Source organism: Oncorhynchus nerka, linkage group LG27 (assembly GCF_034236695.1).
Source record: "Oncorhynchus nerka isolate Pitt River linkage group LG27, Oner_Uvic_2.0, whole genome shotgun sequence".
NCBI classification, from domain to species: Eukaryota; Metazoa; Chordata; class Actinopteri; order Salmoniformes; family Salmonidae; genus Oncorhynchus; species Oncorhynchus nerka.
Genome location: NC_088422.1, coordinates 83,790,756 through 83,816,252, shown reverse-complemented (window position 1 = coordinate 83,816,252; position 25,497 = coordinate 83,790,756). Strand labels below are relative to the sequence as shown.

Here is a 25,497-nt window from a genome sequence, read left to right as displayed (position 1 = left end):
AAATGTCATGTACAGTAAACACAGTTGGAGAACATTAGTTTGTTTTATTCACAACAGCCAACGTGAATGCAATGCTGCAGCTACATGTTGTGAAAAAGGTTTCCCAACACCAGCTGCCAGTCAACAGGCACTAATAAACCATTGTGTTATTGTACTCAAACTGCCCACCCCAAAAAATACAGCACTTTTAAAAAGGTGTTGACAGTGATATTTCTTAAATCATTCTACTAAAGTCTTGTGAAAAACAAACACGAAGGGCTTGACGTAAACCGAGATGTCCCTTAGAGAGCGCTGATGTCTTCTAGAAAGCAGTATATCTCCTTCTCTAGGAAACGCAGTGTCAGATCACAAAACATCTCTGTGCTGCTGTGGAGCTCCTCTCCGCTCAGCCCATCCACACTGGATCGTCTGGTTTCTATTCTGACACATTGGAACAGTTGATGGAGATTCTCCTTCCTATCTTTCAGTGCTGTCCATTGTCACATGTCAGTCAGAATCATGTGAGTTTGCTGACGATGGCTTGGTTTAGAGAGTTGAGTTGTTTAGTCCATTTGTCTAAGGCAGTGTAGCGCGCCCCTCCTCTCTTCTGGTAGTCTAGCTCCAACAGCTGGTTGACCTGGTCGATACGGCCTTGGATGGTGCTACGGGGAGGAAACCACAGCACAAGAGAGAACAGAGAACAATGGTTCAATAAATACAACACAAGAATGGACATTGGCATCCTAGCAACATGACTAAACATTCTTTCCATCTTGGTCAGGAAAACATTTAGAAATGGATCAAATATGGTAAACAATATTGTATAAAACAATGCATTTTTATATAAAAATGGGATCAACAACATCAATATTTGCATTTGATTATGGTCCAAATGACACAAATCACTGTGGATAGCATTAGTTGGAGTCATTGTTGAACTTCTTTCACCGTTTGGTTTCTGTCAAGCACCTGAACCACTGATGTGTGTACTCTCTCTCAACCAATTATCACATCTACACTAAGCTGTCTGATGAACACATTCCACCACCTCCACATTTCACTACATACAGTACATATTCTGTTGAGCTCCGTGACAACGTTGGGAATGCAGTGTCAAATGTCAATCTGTTCCAGTTGACTGGCTGGAGATCTGATCAGGCTGAGGGTAGTAAACAATGCACAGCAGTCTGCTACAGTAGCATGGGAAATAATAAAGACATGCTAGATAAGATACCCGCAAACTGTTGATTTCTCCCAAAGTTTTATTTGCCCAACGTTTTGATCAATAGATCTTCATCCGGCTGACAAGGACCTTTGGGTCAAAACGTTGCACAATAAAACTGCGGGAGCAATCAACAGTTTACAGGTATCTTTCATCAGTTTACTTTATGTACATTTACATTTACATTTAAGTCATTTAGCAGACGCTCTTATCCAGAGCGACTTACAAATTGGTGCATTCACCTTATGACATCCAGTGGAACAGTAGTGCATCTAAATCTTTTAAGGGGGAGGGGGGGTGAGAGGGATTACTTTATCCTATCCTAGGTATTCCTTAAAGAGGTGGGGTTTCAGGTGTCTCCGGAAGGTGGTGATTGACTCCGCTGTCCTGGCGTCGTGAGGGAGTTTGTTCCACCATTGGGGGGCCAGAGCAGCGAACAGTTTTGACTGGGCTGAGCGGGAACTGTACTTCCTCAGTGGTAGGGAGGCGAGCAGGCCAGAGGTGGATGAACGCAGTGCCCTTGTTTGGGTGTAGGGCCTGATCAGAGCCTGGAGGTACTGAGGTGCCGTTCCCCTCACAGCTCCGTAGGCAAGCACCATGGTCTTGTAGCGGATGCGACTTCAACTGGAAGCCAGTGGAGGGAGCGGAGGAGCGGGGTGACGTGAGAGAACTTGGGAAGGTTGAACACCAGACGGGCTGCGGCGTTCTGGATGAGTTGTAGGGGTTTAATGGCACAGGCAGGGAGCCCAGCCAACAGCGAGTTGCAGTAATCCAGACGGGAGATGACAAGTGCCTGGATTAGGACCTGCGCCGCTTCCTGTGTGAGGCAGGGTCGTACTCTGCGGATGTTGTAGAGCATGAACCTACAGGAACGGGCCACCGCCTTGATGTTAGTTGAGAACGACAGGGTGTTGTCCAGGATCACGCCAAGGTTCTTAGCGCTCTGGGAGGAGGACACAATGGAGTTGTCAACCGTGATGGCGAGATCATGGAACGGGCAGTCCTTCCCGGGAGGAAGAGCAGCTCCGTCTTGCCGAGGTTCAGCTTGAGGTGGTGATCCGTCATCCACACGGATATGTCTGCCAGACATGCAGAGATGCGATTCGCCACCTGGTCATCAGAAGGGGGAAAGGAGAAGATTAATTGTGTGTCGTCTGCATAGCAATGATAGGAGAGACCATGTGAGGTTATGACAGAGCCAAGTGACTTGGTGTATAGCGAGAATAGGAGAGGGCCTAGAACAGAGCCCTGGGGGACACCAGTGGTGAGAGCACGTGGTGTGGAGACGGATTCTCGCCACGCCACCTGGTAGGAGCGACCTGTCAGGTAGGGACGCAATCCAAGCGTGGGCCGCGCCGGAGATGCCCAACTCGGAGAGGGTGGAGAGGAGGATCTGATGGTTCACAGTATCGAAGGCAGCCGATAGGTCTAGAAGGATGAGAGCAGAGGAGAGAGAGTTAGCTTTAGCAGTGCGGAGCGCCTCCGTGATACAGAGAAGAGCAGTCTCAGTTGAATGACTAGTCTTGAAACCTGACTGATTTGGATCAAGAAGGTCATTCTGAGAGAGATAGCGGAGAGCTGGCCAAGGACGGCACGTTCAAGAGTTTTGGAGAGAAAAGAAAGAAGGGATACTGGTCTGTAGTTGTTGACATCGGAGGGATCGAGTGTAGGTTTTTTCAGAAGGGGTGCAACTCTCGCTCTCTTGAAGACGGAGGGGACGTAGCCAGCGGTCAGGGATGAGTTGATGAGCGAGGTGAGGTAAGGGAGAAGGTCTCCGGAAATGGTCTGGAGAAGAGAGGAGGGGATAGGGTCAAGCGGGCAGGTTGTTGGGCGGCCGGCCGTCACAAGACGCGAGATTTCATCTGGAGAGAGAGGGAGAAAGAGGTCAGAGCACAGGGTAGGGCAGTGTGAGCAGAACCAGCGGTGTCGTTTGACTTAGCAAACGAGGATCGGATGTCGTCGACCTTCTTTTCAAAATGGTTGACGAAGTCATCTGCAGAGAGGGAGGAGGGGGGAGGGGGAGGAGGATTCAGGAGGGAGGAGAAGGTTGCAAAGAGCTTCCTAGGGTTAGAGGCAGATGCTTGGAATTTAGAGTGGTAGAAAGTGGCTTTAGCAGCAGAGAGAGAATAGGAAAATGTAGAGAGGAGGGAGTGAAAAGATGTCAGGTCCGCAGGAGGCGAGTTTTCCTCCATTTCCGCTCGGCTGCCCGGAGCCCTGTTCTGTGAGCTCGCAATGAGTCGTCGAGCCACGGAGCGGGAGGGGAGGACCGAGCCGGCCTGGAGGATAGGGGACATAGAGAGTCAAAGGATGCAGAAAGGGAGGAGAGGAGGGTTGAGGAGGCAGAATCAGGAGATAGGTTGGAGAAGGTTTGAGCAGAGGGAAGAGATGATAGGATGGAAGAGGAGAGAGTAGCGGGGGAGAGAGAGCGAAGGTTGGGACGGCGCGATACCATCCAGTAGGGGCAGTGTGGGAAGTGTTGGATGAGAGCGAGAGGGAAAAGGATACAAGGTAGTGGTCGGAGACTTGGAGGGGAGTTGCAACGAGGTTAGTGGAAGAACAGCATCTAGTAAAGATGAGGTCGGCGTATTTCCTGCCTTGTGAGTAGGGGGAAGGTGAGAGGGTGAGGTCAAAAGAGGAGAGGAGTGGAAAGAAGGAGGCAGAGAGGAATGAGTCAAAGGTAGGCGTGGGGAGGTTAAAGTCGCCCAGAACTGTGAGAGGTGAGCCGTCCTCAGGAAAGGAGCTTATCAAGGCATCAAGCTCATTGATGAACTCTCCGAGGGAACCTGGAGGGCGATAAATGATAAGGATGTTAAGCTTGAAAGGGCTGGTAACTGTGACAGCATGGAATTCAAAGGAGGCGATAGACAGATGGGTAAGGGGAGAAAGAGAGAATGACCACTTGGGAGAGATGAGGATCCCGGTGCCACCACCCCGCTGACCAGAAGCTCTCGGGGTGTGCGAGAACACGTGGGCAGGCGAAGAGAGAGCAGTAGGAGTAGCAGTGTTGTCTGTGGTGATCCATGTTTCCGTCAGTGCCAAGAAGTCGAGGGACTGGAGGGAGACATAGGCTGAGATGAACTCTGCCTTGTTGGCCGCAGATCGGCAGTTCCAGAGGCTACCGGAGACCTGGAACTCCACGTGGGTCGTGCGCGCTGGGACCACCAGATTAGGGTGGCCACGCGGTGTGGAGCGTTTGTATGGTCTGTGCAGAGAGGAGAGAACAGGGATAGACAGACACATAGTTGACAGGCTACACAAGAGGCTACGCTAATGCAAAGGAGATTGGAATGACAAGTGGACTACACGTCTCGAGTGTTCAGGAAGTTAAGCTTACGTAGCAAGAATCTTATTGACTAAAATGATTAAAATGATACAGTACTGCTGAAGTAGGCTAGCTGGCAGAGGCTGCGTTGTTGACTATGTAGGCTAGCTGGCATTGGCTGCGTTGTTGACACTACACTAATCAAGTCGTTCCGTTGAGTGTAATAGTTTCTACTGTGCTGCTATTCGGGGCTAGCTAGCAGTGTTGATTACGTTACGTTGCGTTAAAAGAACGACAATAGCTGGCTAGCTAACCTAGGAAATCGCTCTAGACTACACAATTATCTTTGATACAAAGACGGCTATGTAGCTAGCTATGTAGCTAGCTACGATCAAACAAATCAAGCCGTTGTACTGTAATGAAATGAAATGAAAAATGTGATACTACCTGTGGAGCGAAGCGAAATGCGACCGGATTGTTGAGTGCAGAAGTTCTGTTCGGTAGACGTTGGCTAGCTGTTGGCTAGCTAGCAGAGTCTCCTATGTTAAGGACGACATAAAACTACACACTCTAAACTACACAATTATCTTGGATACGAAGACAGCAAAGACAACTATGTAGCTAGCTAACACTACACTAATCAAGTCGTTCAGTTGAGTGTAATAGTTGTGCTGCTAATCGGTAGACGGTGGACTAGCTAACGGTGGACGTTAGCTAGCTGGCTAGCTGCAGGGCAGTGTAGACTGCGTTAGGACGACGAAATACGATAATTACGCAATTATCTATGATACAAAGACGGCTATGTAGCTAGCTAAGACGAAATTGCTAAGATTAGACAAATCAAACCGTTGTACTATAATGAAATGTAATGAAATGTAATACTACCTGCGGACCGAGTGCAGATGCGACCGCTCGCTCCAACCCGGAAGTAGCCTGCAAGTTACTGAATGTGTGCAAGTACACTACTTCTAAACTAAATAATGAAACCAGTAATAAATTACAGATCTGCAATAAATTAAACAGGGAAGAATAGCACCACAGAGACAGGGGGAGACAGAGACAGAGAGAGAGACAGAGACTCATGCTGGCCTCCTGCATTCCTCAAGGTGCAGGGTGGAAACTATGAGGAACTGAGAAATTCAAATGATCCCCGTACACGAAACATGTCTTAACACACATGCACAAGAAACATGCTTTGCTTCGTCTTGTGATGCCTCTGTCAGCCAGGTACACTATACACTGAGTATATTAGGGCTGTCCCAACAACAAAAAATAGTTTGTGTATGTTTATTTTTTACATATATAGACACACCCTATTGTTTGAATAAAATCAACTATATGTTGACTACTGAGCATGTCTGATGCTTTAAGCACTGCAATTAAAAATAAAGACACAAATTACCAAAGAGGGAGCCAGAGATCAATATAGCCTAACCAGAAAGACAAAAACCTGTTCCCAACCAGACCCTCCTCTTCCCGCTGCTGCTGGCCTCTGCAGCTTCTGCCGTTAGGCTCCTGAAGTAGCCTGTAATAGGCTACACCAACGGTCATCACCCTTTTCTATTTGGATTGGCAAGTTATTGTACCATTTCTACTGATCGATTTTCATATACACATTTTTGTAAAACAGTTTCATTTAATTTATAATAAAATCTTCATATCTCAAAATCAATGTCATGTGGTCAATAAGAATTCTACCTAATGAAAAAAGTAACTTCTATTGCCAATAGGTAAAAATAGCCTACATAATGCCAACAAATGAAAACACTGCAGCCCGCAGGTACAAAAAATCCTGATAAAAATAAATATCCTATAAATCACATAAGAAGTAATCAGGTGGGCCTTTATGACGTTTCCACCCGATCAGGGTATTACATTTTTCCCTCTTTCATGCCGAGTGGTTATCGAAAGAGCTGGAAATATTTTTTAAATAGGCTACGTTGAGGAACTATTTTCATTCTCAATGGATGTAAAACATACTTTGTTTACTTGCTGTTGAAGGCAAAGAAAACATTTATTTGAGAAGCTCCACAGTGATGGGGAGTTAAGACAATCAGAAATACTATCCGATCCCCAAATTGGCACACACTCGGCTAACAATGTGTCCACTCCTACAATGACAACGGTAAGACTGGAATAATAATATTGTGAACGCATTAAAATAAATGACAGTAACCAAACAATGTAGATAAGAAATGTTGGCCATTTATGTTAAATGTACTGCTGGTGATACTGGTGTACCATCCCGCGGCCTGCAATGGATTAGTCCACTCAGACAGGAGTGAATCAGACAGGTGTCTCGTGTGCCATCCCACGGCCTGCAATGGATTAGTCCACTCAGACAGGAGTGAATCAGACAGGTGTCTCGTGTGCCATTATTTTTTAGAATATATTTGCCACTGCTCGACTGAAAACAACTCTTGGTCGACCAACAGCCTATTGACCAAACAATCGACTAAATGGGGTAAGCCCAGGAGCACACAAAACATTAGGAACACCTTCCTAATATAGAGTTGCACCCTTCGCCCTTTGGCCCTCAGAACAGCCTCAATTCATCAGGGACTGGACTCTACAAGGTGTCGAAAGGGGATGCTGGCCCATGTTGAATCCAATGTTTCCTTCCCACAGTTGTGTCAAGTAGGCTGGATGTCCTTTGGGTGGTGGACCATCCTGATACACACAGGAAACCCATCAGCGATCCATGTCTCAAGGCTTTAAAATCCTTCTTTAACCCGTCTCCTCCCCTTCATCTACACTGACTGAAGTGGATTTAACAAGTGAAATAAGGGGTCATAGCTTTCACCTGGTCAGTCTGTCAATGGAAGAGCACTCGGTGTAGTATATAAGAGGTATTCAGCCTCTCATAGAAATACGGAAGAGTCTAGAGAAAACATACAAGTCTTCCATGGTGTGAATGTCTGTTTGATGCAAAAAACTTTTCCTAACAGTGGATTCTACACTCCTAAATGGTAGTTTGGGCCACAGATCAGATGCATGTCTAGGACAAACTTACTTGTCCAATATGCACTGCACCAACAAACTCTCCACGTCACAAACATCTATGTTCAGCTCCTGAGACAGAGGAGACAGAACACAGGGCGTTACACTTTGATCAATCCAAACAGCAACATCAGTGACCTAATAAATACATTATCTACTCAGCAAAGTTCATTATCAGATACATTATCAATACACACAGTGAAGTCAATGATTAACTCTAGCCTGGTCTCAGATCTGTTCGTGCTGTCCTACCAACTCTTATTGTAAAAATCATCATGCCAATGACCATAGGAATTGGCTAAAAAGCACACAAACAGATCTGGGACCAGGCTAGTTAGTCCAGATGCCAGTGCTGTCCTCAGACTTACCTTAGAGATGAATGGGATGTGTATTCTAGTGTAAGGCTTGATGAGCGCGATAAGGACCTGGGTCCTGATGTTCCGCAGCAGCTCTGGAAAATAAGACAAAACAGCACTGATCAGAGTCTCTTCAGTCCACACCCCGTCCACCAGGGCACGCACACCCCGTCCACCAGGGCACGCTCACCCCGTCCACCAGGGCACGCTCACCCCGTCCACCAGGGCACGCTCACCCCGTCCACCAGGGCACGCTCACCCCGTCCACCAGGGCACGCTCACCCCGTCCACCAGGGCACGCTCACCCCGTCCACCAGGGCACGCTCACCCCGTCGTCCACCAGGGCACGCTCACCCCGTCCAGCAGGGCACGCTCACCCGTCCACCAGGGCACGCTCACCCCGTCCACCAGGGCACGCTCACCCCGTCCACCAGGGCACGCTCACCCCGTCCACCAGGGCACGCTCACCCCGTCCACCAGGGCACGCTCACCCCGTCCACCAGGGCACGCTCACCCCGTCCACCAGGGCACGCTCACCCCGTCCAGCAGGGCACGCTCACCCCGTCCAGCAGGGCACGCTCACCCCGTCCAGCAGGGCACGCTCACCCCGTCCACCAGGGCACGCTCACCCCGTCCACCAGGGCACGCTCACCCCGTCCACCAGGGCACGCTCACCCCGTCCACCAGGGCACGCTCACCCCGTCCACCAGGGCACGCTCACCCCGTCCACCAGGGCACGCTCACCCCGTCCACCAGGGCACGCCACCCCGTCCACCAGGCTCACCCCGTCCACCAGGGCACGCTCACCCCGTCCACCAGGGCACGCTCACCCCGTCCACCAGGGCACGCTCACCCCGTCCACCAGGCACGCACGTCCACCTCACCCCGTCCACCAGGGCACGCTCACCCCGTCCAGCAGGGCACGCTCACCCCGTCCAGCAGGGCACGCTCACCCCGTCCACCAGGGCACGCTCACCCCGTCCAGCAGGGCACGCTCACCCCGTCCAGCAGGGCACGCTCACCCCGTCCACCAGGGCACATCATCTCAATATGCAGATACTGGTACAGTTTGTCTCAAGTTTGTTGAAACCTCGTCTTCAATGCAATACTTCCATGTCTCGTTCATCAACAAATGTGAGAAAGCCCACACATATACACACAGGCACACAAACACCACTCACCCTCTATGTGTTCTCTGATGAAGGGGTCATCCATGATACTACTATGGTTGGTCTTCAGTATCTTCTCAAACTCTGTGATGTCATTATTCTGATAGGAGCTGAGAGTAGACACACAACAGTAGAACAGTCACTGGGTTAGAATAATGACATTACAATCCATAAAATAATGACAGACAGTTCAAGTCAGAAGTTTACATACACCTTAGCCAAATACATTTATTCTTACTTTCACAATTCCTGACATTTAATCCTAGCAATAATTACCTGTTTTAGGTCAGTTAGGATCACCACTTTATTTTAAGAATGTGAAATGTCAGAATAATAGTAGAGATAATGATTTATTTCAGCTTTTATTTATTTCATCACATTTCCAGTGGGTCAGAAGTTTACATACACTCAATTAGTATTTGGTAGCATTGCCTTTAAATTGTTTAACTAAGGTCAAACGTTTTGGGTAGCCTTCCACAAGCTTCCAACAATAAGTTGGGTGAATTTTGGCCCATTCCTCCTGACAGAACTGGTGTAACTGAGTCACGTTTGTAGGCATCCTTGCTCACAAACGCTTTTTCAGTTCTGTCCACAAATCTTCAATGGGATTGAGGTCAGGGCTTTGTGATGGCCACTCCAATACCTTAACTTTGTTGTCCTTATAAGCCATTTTGCCAGAACTTTAGAAGTATGCTTGGGGTCATTGTCCATTTGGAAGACCCATTTGTGACCAAGCTTTAACTTCTTGACTGATATCTCAAGCTGTTGCTTCAATATATCCACACAATTGTCCTTCCTCATAATGCCATCTATTTTGTGAAGTGCACCAGTCCCACCTGCAGCAAAGCACCCCAACAACATGATGCTGCCACCCCTGTGCTTCACGGTTGGGATGGTGTTCTTCGCCTTGCAAGCCTCCTCCTTTTTCCTCCAAACATAGTGATGGTCATTATGGCCAAACAGTTATATTTTTGTTTCATCAGACTAGAGGACATTTCTCCAAAAAGTATGATCTTTGTCCCCATGTGCAGTTGCAAACCGTTGTCTGGCTTTTTTATGGCGGTTTTGGAGCAGTGGCTTCTTCCTTGCTGAGCGGCCTTTCAGGTTATGTCGATATAGGACTCGTTTTACTGTGGATACAGATACTTTTGTACCTGTTCCCTCCAGCATCTTCACAAGGTCCTTTGCTGTTGTTCTGGGATTGATTTATACTTTTCGCACCAAAGTACGTTCATCTCTAGGAGACAAAAGGCGTCTCCTTCCTGAGCGGTATGACGGCTGCGTGGTCCCATGGTGTTAAGGGAGGAGACCAGAGCTAAAGAGCAAATGGCTTTCAAATGGGCTTTTTATGGTCGATGCCATTCAATCCAGCATCCTCTGTGTTAACGAATGTGGAGGCCGTGAACGGTAGGGCATTCATGCTTCTCACACTGTTCAGAGCAGACATACCAGAAACCCCTCCCCAACTACACCTGTCAACCAGTCATCGTCTGGGAAACAAACATGAGTTCACGGAGGCCACAGCCTTGTTTTACATTTTGAGAGAGAGGTGTCAGAGCCACAGCCTAGGAGCGGTTCCATTTCCTTCTGCAATTGCATCAAAATCACAGAGCAGACCCTCTGTTTCGTGGATCCCAGACTGATCATACATTAGGTTGAAGAGACGCCACAGCTGAACCCGTGGTTAAAGGGTATCTTCACTATGTTGCACCTCCATCAACCACTTATATGTGATGTAAAACAATAACAGTTTGGGTCGACTGACAACTCAGCACAAATAAGTGGAAATAGGTTGTACATAGTGACGTTATTGTTTAACTGATGCCTTGGCTTTCTACCCTAAAATATCAGCAACACCGCCATGGATGACTAGAAGCACACACGTGTTCTTACCTTACTAGATTTGTCATGGCCAAGATCTCTGGGTCGTTTTTATAGGGTTTGGCCTGTCACAGAAAAACACAATAAGAACAGCCACTGTAATACAACACTTTATCAAGCAGTGTTTGCTGCAGGTGATTTGAATTTGATTAATGCAATGTTGCCTCCAACAATATAAAGGTACGGGATGCATCCACCACGTGTATTGTTCCATAATGATAATGTTAGTAATTGCTCTAAGGGGATAAATAACATTTAAATTAACTGGACTTAACTAAACTGAATTGAATGAGTGTTGTACCTCCTGTGAGTCGAAAGGGTTGATTCCAGACTTCATGAGCATGTTGGCCAGCACCAGGTACTTCAGACAGGTGGTTCTCCTGGGGCTGCCTGACTCATCGTAGTTCTTAAACGCCTCAAAGAAGTCTGTGTGGGCCTTCTCAAACTCCCCCTCTCTCAGGTGCATCTTACCCCCACACTCTGGGGAAGGGGACAAAACAGGAACAGGCCTGTTAGTACATCACATAAACACACGCAGTGACTGACACACACATTCTTTTACCTTCTTATACAATATTATGGGTTCTATCCACGATAGTGGCAAACCTCCCCGAGTTTCCCTACACGTCAGTTTACAAGAAGTAACCATAGAATTACTATTCTAAAGGGGATTATTTTTCTACGGTCAATGTATTTATTCAATGTAAACCGCTGTGTGTGTGTGGCTCCAATGCAATACATGTCAAATATAATAATGTTGACAGCTATGCTGCCTTCAGGGTTTCATCTGTCTACGGTGGTAACACACCCCTGATGACTCCCATAATGAGTGGGTGAGGGATAGCAGACTTGATGTGCAGGGACTGTTCATACAGGGCCTTCAGCTTCTTGTTGTTCTTCTGGGCTGTGTACATCTGGATCTCCAGAGCATAGATCTCCAGGAGCTGGGTGCCTTTCTTTAGGTCGTCCTCCCCGTCATCTGTCTAGAGAGAGACATAGATATACACCATTACAGATCACACACACATAAAAGACCATAGATCCCCAATATCCTTTGTCTGCACTGCACATAGATATAGAACTTAACAGATCAGATATGCACATAACAGACCACAGATCTTCAACATTGTCTGCTGCAGTGCACATAGATACAGATATACCACATAATAGATCAGATATACACAAAACAGACCATATATCTGCAACATCATCTGTCTCCAGTGCACATAGATATACAACATAACAGATCATACCAGTATACAACAACAAAAATACTGCTAGCAGCCATATTGGGAACTTAGCTACTCAGATGGCTGTGTAAACCCCATCAGACTAAGCGTTGTCTCAGACTACCACCTGTCTTACTGTACCTGACAGGACTGGTGCAGCTGTCTGAGGATCTTCTGTAACTTCCCAAATTCCTCCCTCTCCAGGTACAGCTTGCCCAGCTGAGAGACAACCAGAGGACTTTAGTTAAAACAGGCTGAGAGACAACCAGAGGACGACAGTTAAAACAGGCTGAGAGACAACACGAGGACAACAGTTAAAACAGGCTGAGAGACAACACGAGGACAACAGTTAAAACAGGCTGAGAGACAACATGAGGACAACAGTTAAAACAGGCTGAGAGACAACACGAGGACAACAGTTAAAACAGGCTGAGAGACAACCAGAGGATGACAGTTAAAACAGGCTGAGAGACAACCAGAGGACGACAGTTAAAACAGGCTGAGAGACAACACGAGGACAACAGTTAAAACAGGCTGAGAGACAACACGAGGACAACAGTTAAAACAGGCTGAGAGACAACATGAGGACAACAGTTAAAACAGGCTGAGAGACAACCAGAGGATGACAGTTAAAACAGGCTGAGAGACAACCAGAGGATGACAGTTAAAACAGGCTGAGAGACAACACGAGGACAACAGTTAAAACAGGCTGAGAGACAACCAGAGGATGACAGTTAAAACAGGCTGAGAGACAACACGAGGACAACAGTTAAAACAGGCTGAGAGACAACATGAGGACAACAGTTAAAACAGGCTGAGAGACAACCAGAGGATGACAGTTAAAACAGGCTGAGAGACAACACGAGGACAACAGTTAAAACAGGCTGAGAGACAACACGAGGACAACAGTTAAAACAGGCTGAGAGACAACCAGAGGATGACAGTTAAAACAGACTGAGAGACAACACGAGGACAACAGTTAAAACAGGCTGAGAGACAACATGAGGACAACAGTTAAAACAGGCTGAGAGACAACCAGAGGATGACAGTTAAAACAGGCTGAGAGACAACCAGAGGATGACAGTTAAAACAGGCTGAGAGACAACACGAGGATGACAGTTAAAACAGGCTGAGAGACAACCAGAGGATGACAGTTAAAACAGGCTGAGAGACAACCAGAGGATGACAGTTAAAACAGGCTGAGAGACAACCAGAGGATGACAGTTAAAACAGGCTGAGAGACAACCAGAGGATGACAGTTAAAACAGGCTGAGAGACAACAAGAGGACGACAGTTAAAACAGGCTGAGAGACAACAACAACGTCTATGTTTGTGCTATAACTATCACTAAATAAGGATGTTAGGGTGATGTTTGGCAAACAATTGAACACAAACAGATCTCGCTGCCAGTCTAGGGCATTGCAGAGGTAGAAACTCCCAAACACAGAGGCCTGACAAACTGCCAGATCAGATATTGTCCTACTCATAGAAATAAACAGAAACATTATGTACTACATGCATATGTCCCAATTCTCACTTGTTCACTTCACTTTATTGATTTGAGAGGAAATTACTAGTCCCTGCTACCACCAATCCACTGCTTTTTGATTTTTGTGGGAAGTAGTGACTGAGTGCACACTAGGAAAAAGCTGATATTATTTTGACACACCCTACCTTTGTGTTAGTTTTGAACCAGAGTCTGTCGTTCTTGGCATCCTTCAGAGCGTCCAGCGTCGTTTCATAAAACTCCTGCAGCAGGTCCATCTGTGACACATAAAACAACCAACCACAGCCCACATTAACACCTCAGTCATGTAGAACATGAACCTCAGCCCACATTAACACCTCAGTCACCTGGAACATGAACCTCAGCCTACATTAACACCTCAGTCATGTAGAACATGAACCTCAGCCTACATTAACACCTGTCATCCAGAACATGAACCTCAGCCTACATTAACACCTGTCATCCAGAACATGAACCTCAGCCCACATTAACACCTCAGTCATGTAGAACATGAACCTCAGCCTACATTAACACCTCAGTCACCTGGAACATGAACCTCAGCCTACATTAACACCTCAGTCATGTAGAACATGAACCTCAGCCTACATTAACACCTGTCATCCAGAACATGAACCTCAGCCTACATTAACACCTCAGTCATGTAGAACATGAACCTCAGCCTACATTAACACCTCAGTCATGTAGAACATGAACCTCAGCCTACATTAACACCTCAGTCATGTAGAACATGAACCTCAGCCTACATTAACACCTCAGTCATCTAGAACATGAACCTCAGCCTACATTAACACCTCAGTCATGTAGAACATGAACCTCAGCCCACATTAACACCTGTCATGTAGAACATGAACCTCAGCCTACATTAACACCTCAGTCATCTAGAACATGAACCTCAGCCCACATTAACACCTCAGCCTACATTAACACCTCAGTCACCTGGAACATGAACCTCAGCCTACATTAACACCTCAGTCATGTAGAACATGAACCTCAGCCTACATTAACACCTCAGTCATGTAGAACATGAACCTCAGCCTACATTAACACCTCAGTCATGTAGAACATGAACCTCAGCCCACATTAACACCTCAGTCATCTAGAACATGAACCTCAGCCTACATTAACACCTCAGTCATCTAGAACATGAACCTCAGCCTACATTAACACCTCAGTCATCTAGAACATGAACCTCAGCCTACATTAACACCTCAGTCATCCAGAACATGAACCTCAGCCTACATTAACACCTCAGTCATCTAGAACATGAACCTCAGCCTACATTAACACCTCAGTCGTGTAGCTACATTAACACCTCAGTCATGTAGAACATGAACCTCAGCCTACATTAACACCTCAGTCGTGTAGAACATGAACCTCAGCCTACATTAACACCTCAGTCATCCAGAACATGAACCTCAGCCTACATTAACACCTGTCATGTAGAACATGAACCTCAGCCTACATTAACACCTGTCATCCAGAACATGAACCTCAGCCTACATTAACACCTCAGTCATGTAGAACATGAACCTCAGCCTACATTAACACCTCAGTCGTGTAGAACATGAACCTCAGCCTACATTAACACCTGTCATGTAGAACATGAACCTCAGCCTACATTAACACCTCAGTCATGTAGAACATGAACCTCAGCCTACATTAACACCTCAGTCATCTAGAACATGAACCTCAGCCTACATTAACACCTGTCATGTAGAACATGAACCTCAGCCTACATTAACACCTGTCATCCAGAACATGAACCTCAGCCTACATTAACACCTCAGTCATGTAGAACATGAACCTCAGCCTACATTAACACCTCAGTCGTGTAGAACATGAACCTCAGCCTACATTAACACCTGTCATGTAGAACATGAACCTCAGCCTACATTAACACCTCAGTCATCTAGAACATGAACCTCAGCCCACATTAACACCTCAGTCATGTAGAACATGAACCTCAGCCTACATTAACACCTCAGTCATGTAGAACATGAACCTCAGCCTACATTAACACCTCAGTCATGTAGAACATGAACCACAGCCCACATTAACACCTCAGTCATGTAGAACAAGAACCTCAGCCTACATTAACACCTCAGTCACCTGGAACATGAACCTCAGCCTACATTAACACCTCAGTCATCTAGAACATGAACCTCAGCCTACATTAACACCTCAGTCATGTAGAACATGAACCTCAGCCTACATTAACACCTCAGTCATCTAGAACATGAACCTCAGCCTACATTAACACCTCAGTCATGTAGAACATGAACCTCAGCCTACATTAACACCTCAGTCATCCAGAACATGAACCTCAGCCTACATTAACACCTCAGTCATCCAGAACATGAACCTCAGCCTACATTAACACCTCAGTCATGTAGAACATGAACCTCAGCCTACATTAACACCTCAGTCGTGTAGAACATGAACCTCAGCCTACATTAACACCTCAGTCATGTAGAACATGAACCTCAGCCTACATTAACACCTCAGTCATGTAGAACATGAACCTCAGCCTACATTAACACCTCAGTCATCTAGAACATGAACCTCAGCCTACATTAACACCTCAGTCATCTAGAACATGAACCTCCGTCTACATTAACACCTCAGTCATCCAGAACATGAACCTCAGCCTACATTAACACCTGTCATGTAGAACATGAACCTCAGCCTACATTAACACCTCAGTCATGTAGAACATGAACCTCAGCCTACATTAACACCTCAGTCTTGTAGAACATGAACCTCAGCCTACATTAACACCTGTCATCCAGAACATGAACCTCAGCCTACATTAACACCTCAGTCATCTAGAACATGAACCTCAGCCTACATTAACACCTCAGTCATCTAGAACATGAACCTCAGCCTACATTAACACCTCAGTCATGTAGAACATGAACCTCAGCCTACATTAACACCTCAGTCATGTAGAACATGAACCTCAGCCTACATTAACACCTCAGTCATCTAGAACATGAACCTCAGCCTACATTAACACCTCAGTCATCCAGAACATGAACCTCAGCCTACATTAACACCTCAGTCATGTAGAACATGAACCTCAGCCTACATTAACACCTGTCATCCAGAACATGAACCTCAGCCTACATTAACACCTCAGTCATCTAGAACATGAACCTCAGCCTACATTAACACCTCAGTCATGTAGAACATGAACCTCAGCCTACATTAACACCTCAGTCATGTAGCTACATTAACACCTCAGTCATGTAGAACATGAACCTCAGCCTACATTAACACCTCAGTCGTGTAGAACATGAACCTCAGCCTACATTAACACCTCAGTCATCCAGAACATGAACCTCAGCCTACATTAACACCTGTCATGTAGAACATGAACCTCAGCCTACATTAACACCTCAGTCATCCAGAACATGAACCTCAGCCTACATTAACACCTCAGTCATGTAGAACATGAACCTCAGCCTACATTAACACCTCAGTCGTGTAGAACATGAACCTCAGCCTACATTAACACCTGTCATGTAGAACATGAACCTCAGCCTACATTAACACCTCAGTCATGTAGAACATGAACCTCAGCCTACATTAACACCTGTCATCCAGAACATGAACCTCAGCCTACATTAACACCTCAGTCATCTAGAACATGAACCTCAGCCTACATTAACACCTCAGTCATGTAGAACATGAACCTCAGCCTACATTAACACCTCAGTCATGTAGAACATGAACCACAGCCCACATTAACACCTCAGTCATCTAGAACATGAACCTCAGCCTACATTAACACCTCAGTCACCTGGAACATGAACCTCAGCCTACATTAACACCTCAGTCATCTAGAACATGAACCTCAGCCTACATTAACACCTCAGTCATCTAGAACATGAACCTCAGCCTACATTAACACCTCAGTCATCTAGAACATGAACCTCAGCCTACATTAACACCTCAGTCATCTAGAACATGAACCTCAGCCTACATTAACACCTCAGTCATGTAGAACATGAACCTCAGCCTACATTAACACCTCAGTCATCTAGAACATGAACCTCAGCCTACATTAACACCTCAGTCATCTAGAACATGAACCTCAGCCTACATTAACACCTCAGTCATCTAGAACATGAACCTCAGCCTACATTAACACCTCAGTCATCCAGAACATGAACCTCAGCCTACATTAACACCTGTCATGTAGAACATGAACCTCAGCCTACATTAACACCTGTCATCCAGAACACGAACCTCAGCCTACATTAACACCTCAGTCATCTAGAACATGAACCTCAGCCTACATTAACACCTCAGTCATGTAGAACATGAACCTCAGCCTACATTAACACCTCAGTCATCCAGAACATGAACCTCAGCCTACATTAACACCTCAGTCATCTAGAACATGAACCTCAGCCTACATTAACACCTCAGTCATGTAGAACATGAACCTCAGCCTACATTAACACCTCAGTCATGTAGAACATGAACCTCAGCCTACATTAACACCTCAGTCATGTAGAACATGAACCTCAGCCTACATTAACACCTCAGTCGTGTAGAACATGAACCTCAGCCTACATTAACACCTCAGTCATCCAGAACATGAACCTCAGCCTACATTAACACCTGTCATGTAGAACATGAACCTCAGCCTACATTAACACCTGTCATCCAGAACACGAACCTCAGCCTACATTAACACCTCAGTCATCTAGAACATGAACCTCAGCCTACATTAACACCTCAGTCATGTAGAACATGAACCTCAGCCTACATTAACACCTCAGTCACCCAAACATGAACCTCAGCCTACATTAACACCTCAGTCATCTAGAACATGAACCTCAGCCTACATTAACACCTCAGCCATGTAGAACATGAACCTCAGCCTACATTAACACCTCAGTCATGTAGAACATGAACCTCAGCCTACATTAACACCTCAGTCACCCAAACATGAACCTCAGCCTACATTAACACCTCAGTCATCTAGAACATGAACCTCAGCCTACATTAACACCTCAGCCATGTAGAACATGAACCTCAGCCTACATTAACACCTCAGTCATGTAGAACATGAACCTCAGCCTACATTAACACCTCAGTCATCTAGAACATGAACCTCAGCCTACATTAACACCTCAGTCATCTAGAACATGAACCTCAGCCTACATTAACACCTCAGTCATCTAGAACATGAACCTCAGCCTACATTAACTAGTTGCTCCTACCCTCTACTTTTTTGAACATTTTGTTAAAAATCGCGCAACATTTCAGCGCCCTGCTACTCATGCCAGGAATATAGTACGTTCATATGGTTAGAATGTGTGTATAGGAAACCCTCGGACGTTTTTAAAACTGGTTAAATCACGACTGTGGCTATTACATAACGTGCGTTACATCGGAAAGCGCAGGAAAACCTGATCACAGAAAATGGAAATAAATATCATTGCGCCACTTCCAGCAAATTGTTAACAGTGAGCCGAATTAGATAAGACCGAGCATTCAACTCCCACAGCATCCCCATGCAGTCGAGTATCTTGTGAATTTAATCCTCTTTGATTCTTGGTTGAACCGAAAGAGGGGCACGACGTACCTCCGGTCTCCGCCCAGATCATTCCGGAAGAGCTCTCTCCTGAAATTTTTTCCAAGACGACAGCTAATGATATGTACATCGCCTACGGATGATTTTTATCGCTTATTAACGTTTACTAATACCTAAAGTAGCATTACAAACGTATTTCGAAGTGTTTTGTGAAAGTTTATCGTCTACTTTTTGAATTTTAAAAAATGACGTTACGTTGTGAAATCGCTGTTTTTTTCATTTATCACACAGTCTACATATAACGATATCTTGGCTTTATATGGCCCGATTTAATCGAAATAAAGACCCAATAGTGTTTATGGGACATCTAGGAGTGCCAACAAAGAAGATGGTGAAAGGTAATGACTGTTTTCTATTTTATTGTGCGGTTTGTGTAACGCCGAAATGCTAATTATTTTGTTTACGTCCCCTGCTGTGCTTTTCTGTTGTAGTGTATTGGTGCATGCTATCAGATAATAGCTTCTCATGCTGTCGCCGAAAAGCATTTTAAAAATCTGACTTGTTGCCTGGATTCACAACGAGTGTAGCTTTAATTTGATACCCTGCATGTGTATTTTAATGAACTTTTGAGTTTTAACTAATACTATTAGCATTTAGCGTAGCGCATTTGCATTTCCAGAGCTCTAGTTGGGACGCAAGCGTCCCAGGTAGAGGTAAGAGGTTAACACCTCAGTCATCCAGAACATGAACCTCAGCCTACATTAACACCTGTCATGTAGAACATGAACCTCAGCCTACATTAACACCTCAGTCATGTAGAACATGAACCTCAGCCTACATTAACACCTGTCATCCAGAACATGAACCTCAGCCTACATTAACACCTCAGTCATCTAGAACATGAACCTCAGCCTACATTAACACCTCAGTCATCTAGAACATGAACCTCAGCCTACATTAACACCTCAGTCATGTAGAACATGAACCTCAGCCTACATTAACACCTCAGTCATGTAGAACATGAACCTCAGCCTACATTAACACCTGTCATCCAGAACATGAACCTCAGCCTACATTAACACCTGTCATGTAGAACATGAACCTCAGCCTACATTAACACCTCAGTCATCTAGAACATGAACCTCAGCCTACATTAACACCTCAGTCATCTAGAACATGAACCTCAGCCTACATTAACACCTCAGTCATGTAGAATATGAACCTCAGCCTACATTAACACCTCAGTCGTGTAGAACATGAACCTCAGCCTACATTAACACCTGTCATCCAGAACATGAACCTCAACCTACATTAACACCTCAGTCGTGTAGAACATGAACCTCAGCCTACATTAACACCTCAGTCATCTAGAACATGGAACCACTGCCACCACTTCATTCATACCAATAGGACTCACCCAGAGTCAGTAACTTTATTGGCCATATAAGACAAAAGTTGTAAGAAATTGATATTGATAAAAAGTTTTTTTTTTTTTAATGGAATAACAAACAGTTCACAAAACTTGAGATTTGAGCCAAAATAAAGATCTGAGCTTTGAGGCCAAAAACCCTTTGTTCTAGTTCCAGGTATTGCGTCTATACCTGTTTGGAGGTGGAGATGTAGTCTAGGATGGAGTTGATGGACTTCTCTGAGTAGTTTCTGGTCACAGCGCTCCTGATGTACGTCAACAGCTGCTTGTACCGAGACATCATCTCTGGGAAGTTGGTCTGCAGGACACACACAGTTCGACAGGAGACAGGGCATTGAAGTTGCAGTGGGAATGACAGTATGTCATAAAGAAAACTCACAAGCACTAATCATACTGACTCAGAGACGGAGAGTAGACATTTTGAGACAACACCACAGAGCATTTCATTTCTTACTAGCTTGAAGTTGATTTTGATCATCTGTTTTAGGGCTTTGAACCCCCATTCTCCCTTCTCTCCCTCCAGCTCCAATACCTGCCAATAGAGAGTATACATTACCATCGTACACTCATCAATCTGTGAGTGAGTGGAGCGAGTGAGTAGCCAGTACCCACCTTCTGAAAGCTGTTGAGAGCTGCTTTGGGGTCATCCTCCTTCAGTGCTTTGGAATTGTAGTACTGGTTTTCCAAGTCGACATTTGGCTCTGAGTTACTGTCCTCGGAATATTCCTGGGTTGAGACATAAACTCAGGACATAAGTTAGCTGGCTATGAGTTAACACAGCAAAAATTGATAACGTGACAGAGATGTTATGATTGGGATAACGGCTTGCCATAGTTGTTTACTAATGAGTCTAAGTAGCTAGCTGTTTTCTCTAACCAGCAGCGGCGCATGCGCGGCCACAGGGTAGTTATCTACACCTAGCTAGCTAAACGGTTGTATGTTTGTGGCTAGCTATGGTAACATAACATGCTATAATAAATTGACTAGTATAGCTAACTCAGTATACTATAGCAAACTCAGTTTCCCCCATGCCAAGCAGCCGAGCTTAGCTAGCACTAGCAGCAACTCTGCAAGCTATCCTCGCCTTTATGCTAACGTTAGCTGAACTAGCTATCTATCTAGGTAGTTTAGCTACCTAACTAGCTAACTCCCCTGCTCCGACCTAGCTAATGAAAATATACTAGCTAAGGAAGCAGCTCTGATTAAACATCAATAAACAAGGAAATAGAAACGTATTATGTAAACTTACGCTTACCAGATCATAATCTTCTTCATCGTCGCACATGAAATCATCTTCCATGTCAGACATCTTGACGGGTCTTCGGAGACAACAAACACATCGCAGCTCTACAGCGCCACCAAACACTACGCCGGTTTCAGCATAGTACTGCATTGTTCTTTCTGGTATTGTAGTTCGCTTTTCTACCGGAAGCTGTCGCTGTCACATCACAGTATAGATCTGTAACATTTCTAGTCTTTTCAATTAATTCAATTTGACTCACTGATAACTATCTTACCTTATCATCCTAGAAATAGCCATAAAAAACTTACATCACAAATCAAAAGGACAAGCATGAGGACCATGTATTTATGAAGTCTTACCCCTGCCTTACCTCCCTAATCTTACCTCATTTACACACACTGTATATAGATTTTTTCCTATTGTGTTATTGACTGTACATTTGTTTATTCCATGTGTAACTCTGTGTTGTTGTTTGTGTCACACTACTTTGCTTTATCTTGGCCAGGTCGCAGTTGTTAATGAGAACTTGTACTGGACTACCTGGTTAAATAAAGGTGAAATAAAATATTTAAAAAGTCTACCAGATATATCAGGGACTCGTCCCTATTGTAAAACTGAAGAGTGCAGAGATGATAGTGTGTGTGTGTGTGTGTGTGGAGGGGGAGTCATATACATACACACAAATGTGCGATTTTTGGTTCCAACCGCCGTGTCTTTGTGAGACGCGGAGTAGGTGAACGGAAAAGCATTCCTCATGAAGCTGGTTGAGAGAATGCCAAAAGGGTGGCTACTTTGAAGAATCTCAAATCTCAAATATATTTTGACACTTTTTTGGTTACTACATGATTCCATATGTGTTATTTCATAGTTTTGATGTCTTCACTATTATTCTACAATGTAGAAAATAGTAAAAATAAAGAAAAACCCTTGAATGAGTAGATGTGTCCAAACTTTTGACTGGTACTGTACATACACACACATTGACAGGGGCTGAGTCACTGGCTTACTGGTGCTCTTTCATGCCGTCCCTAGGAGGGGTGCGTCACTTGAGTGGGTTGAGTCACTGATGTGATCTTCATGTCTGGGTTGGCGCCCCCCTTGGATTGTGCCGTGGCGGAGATCTTTGTGGGCTATACTCGGCCTTGTCTCAGGATGGTAAGTTGGTTGGTTGAAGATATCCCTCTAGTGGTGTGGGGTTATATCCTTCCTGTTTGGCCCTGTCCGGGGGTATCATCGGATGGGGCCACAGTGTCTCCTGACCCCTCCTCTCTCAGCCTCCAGTATTTATGCTGCAGTAGTTTGTGTGTTGGGGGACTAGGTTCAGTTTGTTATATCTGGTGTACTTCTCCTGTCTTATCCGGTGTCCTGTGTGAATTTAAGTATGCTCTCTCTAATTCTCTCTTTCTCTCTTTCTTTCTCTCTCTCGGAGGACCTGAGCCCTAGGACCATGCCTCAGGACTACCTGGCATGATGACTCCTTGCTGTCCCCAGTCCACCTGGCCGTGCTGCTGCTCCAGTTTCAACTGTTCTGCCTGCGGCTATGGAATCCTGACCTGTTCACCGGACGTGCTACCTGTCCCAGACCTGCTGTTTTCAACTCTCTAGAGACAGCAGGAGTGGTAGAGATACTCTTAATGATCGGCTATGAAAAGCCAACTGACATTTACTCCTGAGGTGCTGACTTGCTGCACCCTCGACAACTACTGTGATTATTATTATTTGACCATGCTGGTCATTTATGAACATTTGAACATCTTGGCCATGTTCTGTTATAATCTCCACCCGGCACAGCCAGAAGAGGACTGGCCACCCCTCATAGCCTGGTTCCTCTCTAGATTTCTTCCTAGGTTTTGGCCTTTCTAGGGAGTTTTTCCTAGCCACCGTGCTTCTACACCTGCATTGCTTGCTGTTTGGGGTTTTAGGCTGGGTTTCTGTACAGCACTTTGAGATATCAGCTGATGTACGAAGGGCTATATAAATACATTTGGTTTGATACATTTGATTTGATTTGATTGGCCCAGTTGCAATCCCACACTGAGAAATGGGTCTGAACCATGACAAGAGGTTTTCAGCATTTTGATAGGGTCAAATCATTTGTTTAAAGGGATTTCAACAGGCCAGTCTCTGGGGTACTCAGAGAAAAAAACACCCTTGGCAGAGTTGGTTTGTTCTCAGCAGTGAGGGACTCACTGAGGTATGAACTATGAATGTGGATCTATTGGAGTGTTTTTTACTAACATTGCGTGATAACTCTGGGAGGCCGTTTCTGAATAGAGTGGAATCAACCCTGTGGATCAGGTTTAAAAATATTTCATGACCATTTTAAAACAGTGTTGGCTGCCACTCTATGACGCACACACACACACACACACACACACACACACACACACACACACACACACACACTGTGTTGGCTGCCACTAACAGCATGTGTCCTGTCTGTAATCTCTCTCTCCCTCACTAGGGAGCTTGTTTTACACCAGACTCACTAACATATTTTATTACTAAAGAGATTCCTTTTCTGAGAAGACTGATTTCTAATTTAAGAAAGAGGCCTGAGACGTGTCATAACCGCATTGTGGAAGACAGAAGAGCTTTAGTTGGTTTATCCCATTATTCTGGACCAGTTGGAGCATAATATTTATAATATCATCTGATGGATCCAGCACCAGAGAAAGGAGAGCAGGGCGGGATGTGTCAGCATGCTGTTACTGGGAAACAGGGCTCCTCCACAATATCCAGTGTGTGTGTGTGCAGAGATGGGCAAAAATGACAAAATACCCTAAAGACTAATGTATCAAAACAAAATACAACAATAACCTCAACAACATTCTTAGTAATGGTAACAACAAAAAACATTTTACTTGCTATGACTCTGATATGTGGTTGTTTATCTACTTTAGTTGAATGCACTGACTGTATGTCGCTCTGGATGCTAAATGACCAAAATGCAAATGTAAAAATGACCACTTGCAAAGCATGGATATTATTATTCTAATAAGCCACACCCCTTCAGATGGACAAAGATACAGCAACATGTATCTTGTAATAAAATACCCTAAAGAATGTATGAAAATAACATGCCAAATACTGTTGTCAACAATACATTTTTATAAAGATATTTATTTTCAAAATACATAAAATACATAATAGACAGACTATTTCAGTCAGATGTCCTGTGCAGTTAGAAATGGAACAAATACATGTGTGAACCAAGCGCCTTTTCAATTTCACCTTATTTTAGAAGAAATAGTCCATAATTTTCTATCAGGACTGTTGAAAAGTATTTTGTATTTTGAAAATACATAATACAGCTATCTAAAGTATCTTGTTACAAAATACACTGGACTATAGTTCAGGCCAGTGAAATACAGATTACAAAATACACTGGACTATAGTTCAGGCCAGTGAAATACAGATTACAAAATACACTGGACTATAGTTCAGGCCAGTGAAATACAGATTACAAAATACACTGGACTATAGTTCAGGCCAGTGAAATACAGATTACAAAATACACTGGACTATAGTTCAGGCCAGTGAAATACAGATTACAAAATACACTGGACTATAGTTCAGGCCAGTGAAATACAGATTACAAAATACACTGGACTATAGTTCAGGCCAGTGAAATACAGATTACAAAATACA

At 44.9% G+C, this 25,497-nt stretch overlaps 1 protein-coding gene across 4 annotated transcripts; it reads right to left on the bottom strand.

Annotated features, from left to right (window-relative positions):
• Nucleotides 1-24: 24 nt before the first annotated feature.
• Nucleotides 25-22,008, bottom strand: LOC115120464 (COP9 signalosome complex subunit 2-like). 4 transcript variants are annotated; one of them, XM_065012118.1, is made up of 13 exons: nt 21,853-22,008; nt 21,216-21,329; nt 21,058-21,135; nt 20,776-20,901; nt 13,773-13,871; nt 12,240-12,317; nt 11,678-11,852; nt 11,171-11,349; nt 10,882-10,934; nt 9,001-9,098; nt 7,832-7,914; nt 7,477-7,535; nt 25-641 (listed from the first exon to the last, which is right to left on the bottom strand). In XM_065012118.1, the coding sequence occupies exons 1-13, from the start codon at nt 21,994-21,996 to the stop codon at nt 497-499; spliced, it is 1,431 nt and encodes a 476-aa protein (XP_064868190.1). In that variant the 5' UTR covers nt 21,997-22,008; the 3' UTR covers nt 25-496. The 4 variants fall into 4 exon arrangements, with proteins under 4 accessions (XP_064868190.1, XP_064868192.1, XP_064868191.1 ...); XM_065012120.1 differs by having other exon boundaries at nt 13,773-13,862; XM_065012119.1 differs by having other exon boundaries at nt 21,859-22,008.
• Between the last annotated feature and the right edge of the window lie 3,489 nt (nt 22,009-25,497).

Excerpts from the sequence above, each read along its gene's own strand:
- LOC115120464 (XM_065012118.1), bottom strand. The coding sequence starts at position 21,996 with ATGCAGTACTATGCTGAAACCGGCGTAGTGTTTGGTGGCGCTGTAGAG. Across the intron at positions 20,902-21,057 it reads TCAAAATCAACTTCAAGCTA|ACCAACTTCCCAGAGATGAT; the intron begins GTAAGAAATGAA and ends TGTGTCCTGCAG. Across the intron at positions 13,872-20,775 it reads ACATCTCCACCTCCAAACAG|GTGTCACAGATGGACCTGCT; the intron begins GTATAGACGCAA and ends TGGTTGTTTTAT.